A 14,617-nucleotide genomic window follows, 5' to 3' on the forward strand; every position below is an offset into this window, starting at 1 on the left:
GTGCCTCACTTTTCCACCCCCACCCCCCCCCTCCCCCCCCAAAAAAAAAAAAAAAAGTCTGGATGTTAGTCGGTTCGGTTTGGTTCCGATATCAAAAAGCAGCTGAGCAGGAAGTGGAAACAATCTGGAACTGTAATGGACTTAAGTGTGATTATGTGTCACAAATCTACACTATATAGCCAAAATATGGAAGTCGTTGTAAAAAGGGGCCAAGGGTAAGATGGAGAGATCCACAGCACCGATGGGAGAATCTGAGAAATTGAGCAACCACAACCTGGACACTCCACAAAGATGGACTTTATGGAAGTGTGGTGAGCCATATACGAGCCCAATTCCAAAAAATGTTGGGACAGTCAAGTGTTTACCACTGCGTAACATCTCCAGTTCTTGTAAAGACACTTATTAAGAATTTGAAGACACCAGTTGGTTTAGCAAGCAGAATTTATCCCCATTCTTCAGAAACATACCCCCTTTCACACAGTCTCAGTAGGAGACAGGTCAGGATTGCAGGCAGGCCAGTCTCTACCCCCTGCACTCTCTGCTTACGCAGCCATGCACTTGTACTCTGGGCAGGTGTCTGGATGGCAGCATATGTTGCTCCAAAAATTGTCCATATCTTTCTGCATTAATGGTGCCCTCTCAGATGTGCAAGTTCCCCATGCCATGGGCACTGACACAACCCCATGTCATGGCAGACGCTGGCTTTTGTATCTGACGCTGATAACAGCTTGGATAGTCCTTTTCCTCTTTGGCCCTGAAAGAAAACCAGCTGTTTTGTCCAAAACTATTTGAAATCTTGACTCATCGCACCACAAAACACCCCTCCACTGTGCTGCTGTCCATCTCAGATGAGACCGAGCCCAGAGAAGTTGACTCAGTGTTGACTCTGCTTTGCAGAGTGTAGCCTTAACTTGCATCTGTGGATGCAGCAGCGAATGATGTTGACTGACAAAGGTTATGATATCCATTACAGATGTATGATATGATGGTTTTTAAGACTGTGACATCTTAGGGATTGGAGATCAAGCGCATTTAGAAGTGGTTTTCAGGATTTATTTATACAACTGAGCAGTTGAGGGTTAAGGGCCTTGCTCAAGGGCCCAGCAGTGGCAGCTTGGCGGTGCTGGGATTTGAACTCTCAACCTTCCGATCAGGAGCCCCCATTTGGAGTTCTCTTGTCTGATAAGACCAAAATTGAACATTTAGGCCTTTGGCACAACGTGCTGCGTTTGTCGGAAATCCAACGCTAATCCCCCTAAGAGCATCATCCTCACTGTGAAGCATGGTGGTGGTAGCATCGCGTTGAGTGTTACCCTTGGCCTCTTGCTTGCTAATCCGTCTAATCCCTTATGTTCTCAAATTCAGAAGTTCGCACATCCTTTATGGTTTCTAAACTCGGCGTAAACCCTAAACCTAACCCCGAAACTCCCAAATCTGCTTGTAAGTAATGTTTCAGCTCTGACACCAGTGGAAATGTGACCAGGTTCTTACATATATCATGTTGCACTTTGATCTAACGCTGGCCCTGTGCTGGTGGAAAAGTGTGTGTGAGTGTGTGTGTTTTAGTCTGCTTGATGGCTAATGCTTAATGGTTTGCTGCAGGCTTTTACTCTATGGCTATTTCACATATGCAGCACTTAGTCCATTTAAATTGAACCCTATTTGGTTCTTTAGGCATGCGAGAACACAAGGTGGTCTCTGTCCGGTTCTAGGTCTTCTCTAGTGCGATTGCAGTGAAAGCAATTCAACTGTTTTATTTTATTTTATTTTATTTATTTATTTGGAGATACCAGCTGCCAAAGGACAGAGCTGTAGCTCTGCAGATATATTATATGTTCTCAATATTTGGACTAATGAACAAAAAGAACAAAAATGCTGGATGTATAAAACTAGTTTATGTAATTATCTAATTTTATTTAATGTTTAAAACTAGTTGATGTAATTATCTAATTATTTATTGAGCATCAGTTTAATGTTTGGTTGTCTTTTTCGTTATTTCTACTTGCACTTAGCAAAGGTTTATCTCCTTTTTCAGTCTCCGTATTTTTGACCAATGAATGAAGGAAAGACTTTTATGAATATTCTTTCAGCCCTACACATTCCTCAACCAAGCTTTTTTTCCCCCCTTTTTACTCTGATGTATTAAACCAAATCAAACCAAATAATGAAACAAAAAAATGAATGAAAAGTGTCAATTTCACTCTGATTCAGTCTCAGCAAACAGACTAATGTGTGAAAGTGCCTGTATTTGTTGTATGTGTAGTGTGTTATTTATAAGAGTATTTCCTTGCTGTTGTGAGTCAGAAGCTTACAGTTCACCAAGTGCTTTTTAGTAAAGGAGCAACATCTTTTATTAAAGGAGCTTTTGATAGTTTGATGTGGCACTGAAATGTTATTTTCCAGATATAGTGATACATTAAACATGATTGGTCAGAAGAGACCAAAATACCCAAAGTGCACTGCTGTTTTTTGCCTTTGTAGAGAAAAAAAAATACAACAGCATAATAGAGAGATTTGAGAGATGTTCATTTATTCGTTGATCCTTCAGCAAGCATTTCGTCTTGATCATGGCTGTTGTGACATTTCATGTTGCTTGCACTGATTAAATCAATACATTCAGTTTTCGTCTGTACAAACGTGGAATGTTCCTAATGCTTCACCGAACTGCGCCCAACTGCAGAACTGTTAGTAGAAGACAGCGCTAGTCAAACAAATAGTCCGTAGCTATTGTTGTTTCTGCTTCTGTGTGCGCTTAGTCACGAAGCCGAAAGAATAAATGGCATGTGGGTGTGGCCTCGGGTGGGTCACGCTGTCGGTTTGAACTGCCACTGGAAGAAGGGTTAACACACACTAAGGTTCTACTTCAGAAATGGCTGTCTATCATTTTGATTTACATACTTTTTTCCATGCTCTGAGCTTTGCCTGGCTCTTGACAGAATGTAGATTTAAGCCAGTACGAGGGTATGATTGGAAAAATTCAAACATATTCCGACTGGCCTGATGCTCAATCAGGAGGCAAGAAATGAAAGCCTCTCCACACTATTCTGTGGCACTTTCCATTGAGTCCAACTGACTAAAACCAAACAGCATGGTCTCCTGACTATAATGCAGCTAGAAATCATGGAATGTGGCGCAGGCTTAAAGGGAAAGGTCACGTGTGTCGGAAACCGCTGCCTCGTGCCAGAACTGTAGAGAAAATTGAGATATTTATCATCAAAGCCATTATGGGGTAAAACCAACCCAGAAAAAAAATCCTAAATAATGACATTGTTGTGTTTATATCTGATGCACTCTGCTTCCTGGTGTCCACTGGTTTGGACTGTTGATCACAAGACTTTCTGACTGGGTGACTCTTCCACTTTAAGACCAGACAGACTATAATGTAGAGTAGCGATGCATCAATGCCATTTTTTCAGGTTGAAGTACATATGTTTCGGTTCTCATCCATACTGTACCAATACCTGAATAATCAACCTACTTGGTATTTAATCACAGATGTCACGCATGCTTTTATTTTGCCTTGTTTATGTTCCCCTGGTTTACATAGCGGCCATGAAGAGCACGCTCTTGCACGTTCATGCACTTAAGCTACAAGGGTCGTTCGTTAAAACGCTAGCAAGTTGATTTTAAAATGAAGTGCATTAGCTAGGTACGTTACTTACCTTGAATCGAGTAGGGCTAAAAGTGAAAAAGAGCTAGTTTTTGTTTTCATTGCATCGGAATCCTTCGTAGTCAATGACCAATAGCGGCTGATCGTCAAGAACAACATACTGGCTAAGAGCTGTTGTTTTTACTCACCTAGCGTTGTCGACATTACGGATGTCACTCATGCTTTTATTTTGCCTTGTTTATGTTCCCCTGGTTTACATAGCGGCCATGAAGAGCACGCTCTTGCACGTTCATGCACTTAAGCTACAAGGATTGTTCGTTAAAACGCTAGCAAGTTGATTTTAAAATGAAGTGCATTAGCTAGGTACGTTACTTACCTTGAATCGAGTAGGGCTAAAAGTGAAGAAGAGCTAGTTTTTGTTTTCATTGCATCGGAATCCTTTGTAGTCAATGACCAATAGCGGCTGATCGTCAAGAACAACTTCCTGGCTAAGAGTTTTGGCTGTTGTTTTTACTCATCTAGATAATTATTTTCTCACCTGTCCAGCATCTGCTGCAGTGTTAGTTGTTATTGTGTTATCTTATCGCTAGCAATGAAGTCCTCATGCTAGGTTTTATGTTTACGATGTTTTTATCTGGTTACTTTGCTGTAGTTTCTCCTCTTGCTATTTTCAGAGAACGGTTCGCGGTCTGTTTGGCTTTGATCATTAATCGTAAAATCGTAGCATCACCACACAGTATCAAATGCTGGTGTTTTTTTTTTACGAGTACAAGTAACGAGTAAATGATCACAGTATCTAACTGATACTTATTAGTGTCGTTATCAGTGTCGATGCATCTCTAGTATAGTATACTATAGTATAGTAGCTACACATAGACCAAAAAGATAAACGTGGAGATCTTTTTATAATCCATTATACCTCTTGTTCTTGTTGTCCTATTTCATGACGGAAATTTGGAAGCTGTGATGATTATCATGATCGTCTTTCCTGTATTGTTAGCTAATTGGCTCCCAAGAGGCCCAATCAGGTCTCTGTTACATGTGCATGTTTCTTTTTCGAAACATGTGTAAAGAATACAAGCAGTGATCTCTTTGTTAAGTAAGTGTGTGTTTTCAGTATTCTCGAATCGGGCTCTTCTGCATAAAGGTTTTTTTTAGACACTCTGTCTCCTCTTTTGTTTGGCTGGCAGGAAGTGTTCTATTTTCGTAGCGTTAGATATAGTGCAAATGGCAATTGGCCTGTGCTTTTTTTTTCCTCCACGTTTCTATGCAAAAGCCTCAGAGTCGCATCATTTGCATCATGTTACTTTGTATAATCCAGGCTTACCCTTGTTACAACTACCATATATTTAAATGCTTTTGTTGTGATACGCCGCTAGCATTGCAGCCCTGCTATTAAGACAGTCAGGTGAACATTTTTTCAACCATCTAATTTTATTAATTTGATTAAATTGTGCCCTTTTTTAATCCCATCCCCAGATTCTCAGTTATGATTAAATATAGCTCATCAACTTTTTTTTTGAACAGCTGCTGTTCTGCTACATGCCACATTTCCTGTTTACAACTCACTAACTGGAGTTTGCATTCTTACTGTTGAAGGTCCCCTGAGAGTTTATTGGAACGTTACAGATTCCAGTGACCCTCAGGGGACCCTCGACAGTTCCAGACCCTCGGTCTTACATAAGCTAGGCCTTTCCTCCTACCATTCAAATGGATCAAAAAAAAAAAAAAAAACACTCAAGGAATTTATACTTCTACCCGGGAAGATGTTGAGCTCATTTGCACTATATGCATACTTTTCTGCTAGCCTTTAAGTAGCATTTTAAGATTGATGTTAATTGGAAAAAAATATGGCCAATTTTACAGATTTTACAGATTTTCTATTGGCTAACTGTCACAATATTTGGAAATGTTCTGTGACTCTAACTCATCCGGTGATTCCAACTCATTCGATTTTACTACGAATATAAAGTAGATCATTTGAAGTAGTGCTTGGACCCCGATAATCACCAAAAAAAACCAAACTTTGTACATGAGTGTCAAAATTCACCTCTAGGTGGCGCTATAATTCACAAATTAGTCAAATTGCTCATAATTTTTCAACCTCTCGACATCTCGATTATATTGTTGTGATTTTCCCAGAATGCGCCGAGTTTTTTATGTGTTCATTATGTTTGTGATTTGCCAAAGAAGTCGTCGGCCATTTTGATTTTGTACATTTTTTCACTTCTTCTCTTACAAAGTGTGTCTAATCGTCACTCAATTTAAATCACAAACCCATGAGAGACCAACCAGAACAAAACCTGTCTTCTCGGATTGTTGTTGTTATGCGTGGCAGTCAGTCTGTAACAACTCAAACAAATTTGATGGCAAAGTTGCCAGACAGGAATTGAGGGCATTTTTCATGAACTCTTTTTATGTATCAACACCAAACTGGGCAGATCTGTTTAACAACATGACCTGATGTTAACAGACAAGCTTTGTGTTCATTTGCGACTTGGGCGGGCTATTGAAAACAGGAAGTGAGGCTGTATCTCAGAAACGGCTTTACGTTTTACTATCAAATTCACTATATCTCTATGGGAACAGGTGGTACCAATGACTTCTGGTCTTCTTTCATTGCTAAGGGGTGGGGCCAGAAAGTGCTTGGACCCTTACTTGCTGCTTGCTGGTTATAATTGTTATTATTATTATTATTATTATTATTAATACTATTATTACTATTATTTCTACATGCAATGCTTTCACTAACATGGACACGTTTGCCTTTTTGTGAAAAAATAAATTAAAAAAAATAATAAAAATAAAGAAAGAAAATTAAATAGGTAATACCCATGCTTTGATCATGGGCTTGTAGCCTTTGGCATTAAAGTAAATTCTGAAATCGTAGCCCAAATGAAAGTCATCTAAGTTTTCTCATGCAGCAATGATGACGACGACCATGATGACGATAAAGATAACAGTATTGACCTTTTCTCTTTTCCTTTCTTTTGCCAGACCTGCTTAATGGAGCACAGGAAAAGTGTGAGCTGCCACCTCTTGACGGCTTCCCGCACTGTGAGGGCAAAATGAAGGTGAACACATACACGCACACACACACACACACACACACACACACACACACACACACACACACACACACACACACAGTATTTAATCACACTGATCTCATATTGATTAGTGATAATCAGATCTTTCTCATGTTACCAGTCTTAGCTGAAATTACAGCGATTATTTTAAATGAATATTAAGTGTGGGAAATGTTGATCAGTTTAAATACCAAATGTGTCACCACAATATGGACCGGTTTCAACTGAAAAAGTGATAGATGTGTGTGTGTGTGTGTGCGCTCCACAGTGGCACATACACACACCATTCACTGAGCACATGTATCTGCTTGCGGTGGCATTGATATCACATTGCACATGCTGAAGCTAGTGATAATAACACGCTTGTTTTGTTATCTGGTCAGCAACACACACAGATGCACACAGTAACCAGTCTCTCGAAACCTATGCTATTACACACACCATCTGCTTCTGTGTCCTTTCCCCAGAGCTTTCAACAGAGACAGTTAGTCAGTTGCATTAAAAAAGAAAAAAATCAGTAAAACCAAATGCAAATTATTGTTTTAAACAACGACTTTCATGCAAATATTCAGACACTAAAGTGATATCATTAAAAACAGCCCAATCTTGGATTACTTCCAAAACCTTAGCACTGAATGCTCAATCCTGATTCGTCGGAAGGTGTTGATTAATTTTCTATCGCAGGTTTATGTTAATGCGCTCATTCTAATATCTTATCGTTTCTATAGTAACAGCTTACTCAAGGAATTTGTATGGCGGACACACAAATTTTTAAAAATGTTTTAGTACAGTCGAGGACGACCGTTTATACAGTAGCTACTTTCACAAATGTGGTAACAGGAACTAACCTTCATGGACGTTTCACAACCTTAAAAGTAACAATAAATGAATAAAAATGAAATCGACGACAAGGTTATGCGGTGTACGACCGCTTACAGGAAAAAAAATCAACTTCCACATTACTGCATCATTGATTATTTTCTTAGAATTGCATGACCCGAAGTGTTTTCTTCCTTACGACGATTCATCTTTGTTTCCATTTCACAACCGATAAGCTTTTAATAGCCGTAATAAAACTGAGAGAGGCAAATGGACTGTAAGAAAGCGTTGCTCTTTCACCTGTTTCTCACTCTGATGAGTGCAATAAACTTTTATTCTCATAATGCTACTGTAGCACTGAGGAAGTACAAGAGATTATACTGTCCTCAGAGTCATAAATACATGGGCCGCCTCCCAAACTGCGTACTCCTGTATATAGTAAATAGCTAATCCACTCTTGGTGTTAGTACTATTTAGGGCCAATTCCTAGTGTGGATTATGTGGTTTGGGATGCAGCCCCGTTTGCTGTCTGAATGAGCGCACTCAGAGCCGTTAGATTAATCCGCACGTGGAGAACGACTCAGCACAAACCTCCTGATTAAACGTTCTTACGCAAGTAGCTCGCGATAGCATTTTGGTAATACAGAGGCTAAAAAAAATATCCCAAAGCTTACGTCTGTTGCGTTTCCCATCTCTATGTTCATCTCATCCGCTGTATTTATTTTTACAATCACGACCCAAACTTTTTTAATGAAATGATCTTAGCCGTGGAGTCTTCACTGAGAAATTCCAAGCCTTGATATGATACAGCCAAGTCTGCGATACTCCTTTCTCTCAGCCACATTCATCTCGTAATGAGAAATTTAAATTCGCTTCATGGTTAATAGCAGTAATTATTGGCTTTAGGTGATTGAACCTTTAATTGAAAACTGAGAGTTCAGATTTATTCCGGCTTCTTAATTGCAATGGCGACTAAGACGGAGGAGACGAATGAAACCTTTAGTGGTTGTAGAAAAGTGTGTTGGTGAGAAATGAAAATGTTATACATGCTTTTGCAGTATTGTTGCTTGAGTCTATGGCCAAAAAAAAAAAAAAAAAAAACATCTACCTTTAATTGTGGTGCAAAAGTTGCTTGTATTTCACAAAGAAGAATGTGTATGTGCTTTAGTTTCATATTTATTTAACATTTATGGAAGGAGTCTCCAGTGACGGTGCTTTGTAAGTTCAGTACGTTTTTCCATCACAGGAAAGTCTTCAGGACAGAAGATATTGCGTTTGCATTTTCAAAGTCGTATGATAAACTGTTTTTTTCTTCTTGTTAACGTCAGAAGAAAGAAAAGAGAGATGCTGGTGAACTGCTGTAACACAAGGACTAACTTGTTTCTCAGATCTACAGTTCTACAACATTAAATGTACCTATAAACAGATAAAAAAAAGCATGATGTGTTGTTCTTTCATTAATATTAATTAAAAAAAAGTTGTCAAATTTGGCAAGGAATCAACCTCAAGGTGGTCACAGTAATTTATCATCACATCACCCGGTCTTTGATTATTTTCCTGAAGCAGGAAGTGTTTTATTCCTCGTAAAAGTAAAAAGGCTGTAAATCAGTGATGAAAACTATGAGTTCCGGGTAAAAACGGCTTGAAAAATGCGGTGTTCAGATCAGCGTTCATGTGCAGTGAGAGGTTTTCACTTTTGTAGAAACTATTAAACCACTTAAATAAGTTTTTTTTCTTACGATTCTGAAACGTTTTCAACTACAAGTAGTACCAAGATGTGTTTACTCAGGCTTGATTAACTTGTGAACAGATTTCGCCGTAAAACAAAACGCACCCCTGTTCTACGCACGGCTAACCAGCTAATTATCAAGCCCTTCCTGAATCAATAAGAGTGTGATAAAGCAGAGAAAACATGAATGTAAGCAGTAACCCGGGTTACGGGTTGGGAAACACTCCAATAAGGCATTAAATGTGGCTCGGTGTTTATCCTTAATCTCAATAATATCAGTTCATTTACGAAAATCAGCCCAAGTGTATCACTGACAACACCGTGAAATTCCAGTGTTTTGATGGATCATCTACATAAAATATATTCATATAAGATTTGTTTTTTTCTTTACAAATTACTGCATACCACTAGGACATGTTTCATCCTATTTAGTAGCAGAACCTGGAAAAATTCAGGTAAATTATACCGTATGTTCCTGACTCTAGCATTATGACGTTGAATATTTTAACATCCCATGCCTCCGATTTCAGATTGCATGGTTTATTCCTGGTCCGTTGCTACTTGGGTTACGTCGTGACCACCGAGGTCAGCAAATCTTCATCCCCCTATCATCTTCATCTGAGGCGCATAATCAATAAGAGTGATCTGAGCCAATCAATATGTCCTTCACCGGGCACATATTATCAGATAGTAACAGTATTAGGATGAGAGAAATGTCGAGGTCAAAGAAGGATCGCTTGTACTTCAGTGCATTAAATATTTAAAACAAGTTCAGAAGCCTTTTTTTTTTTCTTTAGAAATGACTGGGGTAAGTGAAACGTAAGGAATAAAACACAACGGAGAAATAATCAGTGACCAGATGGTTTGACGTGTTCCAATGTGAAGTGGACTTTTCCTGTAACAGCATGCCTTGAAGTGTCTTATTACTCTTATAAAATGACAGTTTGCCAATGATTACAGCAATTTTTATTTGTTAATGAATGAAATATCTTTTTAGTTTACATTTATAGTTACATTTGATGTTGCGGAACGTCCGCAAAACAAGTCAGTTCCTGTTATCACTTACGTTATAGCAGCTATAAACAGTCATTCCCTCAGCAGCCTCTTGTTTTTCCCTTTCTTAAATTTAATTTAAAAAAAAAAAAAAAAAAACGCAGCTTGTCGTATTAGTGAAAAACTGGAAAGTGTAAACTCCTCTGTCCTGGGAAAACTTACTATCAGTTACAAAGCACTGACACTGGAGACTCCTTCTAGACATGTTCAGTAAACGTCTCCTCACAGAAAACTAGCCATGGTTATACGTTTCTCTTTGTTAAATAACAAATTGTATTACGTAGAATAGAACGTCCGCATAACCTAATCACATTTAGTCTTGCCTAGCTTATGTACATTTGTAATTTTGGTACTTATATTTTCCTATAATGATATTTTTTTTTTAAATTTTTCTAGTGAGTTGTTTTTGTTTTTAATTCCTTTAAAAACACGTGAACTTTCCCCTGCCGTTTCTCCCTGGGGAATTCGCAGGCCATTCCGCTAGTTTATCAACTCAACTATATCTTGATACACGACCTTTTACAGGACCTTGACATTTGAGGTATTGTGGCTGTAGAGAAGTAACAGAACTTCCACAGAAGGCACTGGCATACATCTGATCATTTTCTTTGCAAAACAGAAAAAATAAATGCTGGTGGATTTGTATAAACCTAAACAGACACATTACAATACAAAATATTACATGACTGTGAATTTTTCCGTATCCAGTGTCTTGCATCTATTCCAAATGAATTAGTCTTGTAGCTAGTACGCTAGCTGGCTATCACGCTAGCTAGACATGGCCGTTCATAGTTCAAACCTAAACGACTGTAAAAATGAGCGTGGCGGCCGCTTGATCGTGTGATGTAAATGACGCACAAGGGCATGACGCACAAGGAGTGTGATTACAGACAGGCAAACAGAACGAGCTTTATTGATCCCTGAGGGAAACTGTTTGTAACACATGGCATTACAGACACCAAATGCTAACAAGACACACTTATCTGTAAGTCAATATGTAAGGTAGATGCATGAAGTGTCAAAAGAAATAAAGTGTCCAGATCGTAAAGTGACAGTAAGGTAATAAATATAATTAAAAAAAAAAAGAACAGTAAGTTAAATATAAGTGTAGACACTTTGTGGTAGGCAGATCATGTGCAGATGTTGCAGATGTGATGGTGGGGTTGTGCTTGATTAAAACATGCTTTAATTAATAGCTGTTAGAAGCATTGTTTGTTTCAGTGATTTAATTTCCAAGTCTTTTCTGCCTCTTCTCGTCCTCAGTGGATGAAGGACATGTGGCGTTCAGATGCGTGCTATGCGAATTATGGCGTGGACGGAACCACGTGTAGCTTCTTCATCTACCTGAGCGAGGTGAGTTCATGCTTTATAACCAACATCTAGTAGTCTTTCTAATTTTTTTTTTTCCCCTCAGTATAAAACTCTACATGCTTGACTCAATTTCAGAAAGATATCACATATCCATGAGATTACGTACGGGTTATTTTGACCTGATACGTGAAGGTGTTTTTTTTTTTTTCCTTCCTTTATGAAGGAGCGACAGCTTTTCGGTTTACTAGGAAAAAAGGTAACCACTTCCCCTTCTCAAAAATACCAGCTGTAAACAGCTGCTGTAAAAAATGTCATCAGTAGGAGCTTGAATCTGATTCTTATGTGGTTTCTATGGTGGTTGTGTAAACTTTAGAGCAGTTTTTTCCGCAGGGCTGAAGGGAAAGGCCAGGGTGTCATGGGGGAATGGTAGTGTTGTGGTGTGAGTGGTTAAACCTGTAGAATAATTAGCCAAAACAGTTACGAGGATGGAGAATAATTTACCGGGCCGGCTGTGGTGTTCTGCCTAATTCTTGTTTTTTGTTGGTTTACCGATGCTCTGTTCTGCTCTGTCCGTCCCCACAGACCACCAAATTCGTAACCATTTTACAAAATATTTATAGATTTGACAGAAAATTGCTTGCTGGCTGTATATCCCAGTATACTCTGCGAGCCTGATGTATAGCTCATCGTGTGTGTGGGAAGCACACTGTGTGTTTGTGTGTGTATGACATTAATGGTTTCTTGGATGAGACTTACAGTAAAAGTCAGTCATAGCACTCCAGAAGAAAATCTTTGGAAATGTATAACGGTAAAGAAAATGTTTTGAGGCCAATCTATAATTCATTACATGGTGTCTAATGGCACTGCTCCAGTTTCTGATCTTGAGAGCAGCTTCTTTTAGCATGAATGGTTGAAGGAACGGATATAAATGTGCCTTTGAGCCAGAGACAATAGCATTTGAGTGTGCCATGTGGGAGGTGTTTGACTCCTGAGGATGTCTGACACACCAGCTGGTTCCTGGGTGTTGGAAGAGCCATTTTTAAAATGGTTTTTAATCATTGTGTCAGTCCTTTGCATGCTTGGGCCTCTTGTGAACGCTGAGATAGCAGCTCTGGGTGATGGAGGATATAAGGGATGTCCTTATAGTTGATTATAGTTGATTATAGTTGATTATATAGTGGTCTATAGTATGTAGTAGGAGCACCTGAAGCACAGCGAGTCTACAGAAGTAAAAAGGGAGAAACAACGTTCGAAAGCTATGGGTGAATTTTAAAACCCTGCCGCTTGTACTGAGAAGGAACAAGTGTGTCCTAAACAAATGATTTATATTATGTCGTGAAACATATGGACATTTGTTCTTCATTTTAACAATATTGGGAGATTCAAGTAATATAACTAAACAAATAAAACCAAAGAAAAGTCTTTTTAAAATAATCTGTAAAATGTCATTTTAAAAAAATCCAATTTCTTGTGAGGAAAAAGTAAGGACGCCCCCACATTTACTTGTACTTAAAATGGCTAAAATTACCTACAGGTGTATCACATCAGGTGCAAATTATTAGAGCATCGTTACAGAGCATTTTGAAGGAGGCTTGCCTTATTTAAACCTCAGACATTTAGTTTGGTTTGCTCTTTATTGTTGAAGTGAGAGGTATCACCATGGTGAGATCCAAAGAGCTCTCTGAGGCCCTCAGAAAGAAGATTGTTGATGCTGAGGAGTCTGGTAAGGGATATAAAAAGATCTCAAAAGAGTTTGTAAATCAGCCATTCCACTGTCGGGAAAATCATTTACAAGTGGAGAACATTTAAAACAACTGCCAGCATGGCCAGGTCAGGCCGTCCAAGCAAATTCACCCCAAGAGCAGACCACAAGATGTTTAAAGAAGTCCCCAAAAACCTGAAAATATCATCACGGGACCTACAGCAAGCTCTTGCTACAGTTGATGTCAAAGTGCATGAATCTGCAATCAGAAAGAGACTGCACAACTTTAATTATCATGGGAGGTGTGCAAGGAGGAAACCTTTGCTGTCTAAGAAAAACATGAGGGCAAGACTGAAGTGTGCCAAAGAACACATAGACAAAGGCCAAGACTTCTGGAATGATGTGCTTTGGACAGATGAGTCTAAAATTTAATTATCTGGACACAATAACAGAGGGCATGTTTGGAGTAAACCAAATCCAGCATTCCAGCACAAGAACCTCATACCAACTGTGAAACATGGAGGTGGAAGTGTTATGGTTTGGGGAAGCTTTGCTGCAGCAGGACCTCGCCAGCTCACCATCAGAGAATCCACTATGAATTCTACATTGGATCAGAAGGTGCTTGAGGAACATTTGAGACCATCTGTCAAAAAATTGAAGCTGAAGCGGAACTGGACCTTGCAACACGACAATGACCCAAAACATAGCAGTAAATCCACCAAGGACTGGCTGAAAAGTAAAAAAAAAATGGAGAGTTCTGGAATGGCCAAGTCAAAGCCCGGATCGAAATCCTATTGAGATCCTGGGGGGGGATTTGAAACGGACTGTGCACGCGAGAAACCCCTCAAACATCACACAGCTGAAAGAATTCTGCATTGAGGAGTGGCGAAAACTTTCTTCCAGTCGATGTCAGAGACTGGTCGATGAAACGTCTACAAAAAACGTCTCATTGAGGGTATTTCAGCCAAAGCGGGAAACACTAGCTATCAGGGCATAGTGTGTCCTAACTTTTTCCTCAGATGAAATACTCATTTTTGTTAATTTCTTTTGTTTAATAAGTGAAAACAAAGTGATTTTTTTTGTTGTTTCCATGCAATTACATCACTTTCATCTACAGGTACAAATTAAAACAAGATCAGAAACTGACATGTTGACATTTCTTGATAAAGAACTGAATATTTAATGGGAGGTCCTAATTTTTTCACATGACTGTACATATATTGTTCCTTACAAAATAAGTCAACACATCCAGAGTGAGAATAGAGATTTCAACCAACCATTAAGAATCGTGTAGCCGTATTGGA

At 39.0% G+C, this 14,617-nt stretch overlaps 1 protein-coding gene across 1 annotated transcript in view; it reads left to right on the forward strand.

Moving 5' to 3' along the window:
• The window catches only part of mgat5 (alpha-1,6-mannosylglycoprotein 6-beta-N-acetylglucosaminyltransferase), a 99,433-nt gene that overhangs the window by 43,424 nt on the left and 41,392 nt on the right, over positions 1–14,617 (forward strand). The window contains exons 4-5 of the mRNA XM_026947769.3: positions 6,608–6,684; positions 11,564–11,653. Of these exons, the coding sequence (XP_026803570.1) occupies positions 6,608–6,684; positions 11,564–11,653 (167 nt within the window). The remainder of the gene's footprint in view (positions 1–6,607; positions 6,685–11,563; positions 11,654–14,617) is intronic.

Source organism: Pangasianodon hypophthalmus, chromosome 25, assembly GCF_027358585.1.
Source record: "Pangasianodon hypophthalmus isolate fPanHyp1 chromosome 25, fPanHyp1.pri, whole genome shotgun sequence".
Classification (NCBI taxonomy): Eukaryota; Metazoa; Chordata; class Actinopteri; order Siluriformes; family Pangasiidae; genus Pangasianodon; species Pangasianodon hypophthalmus.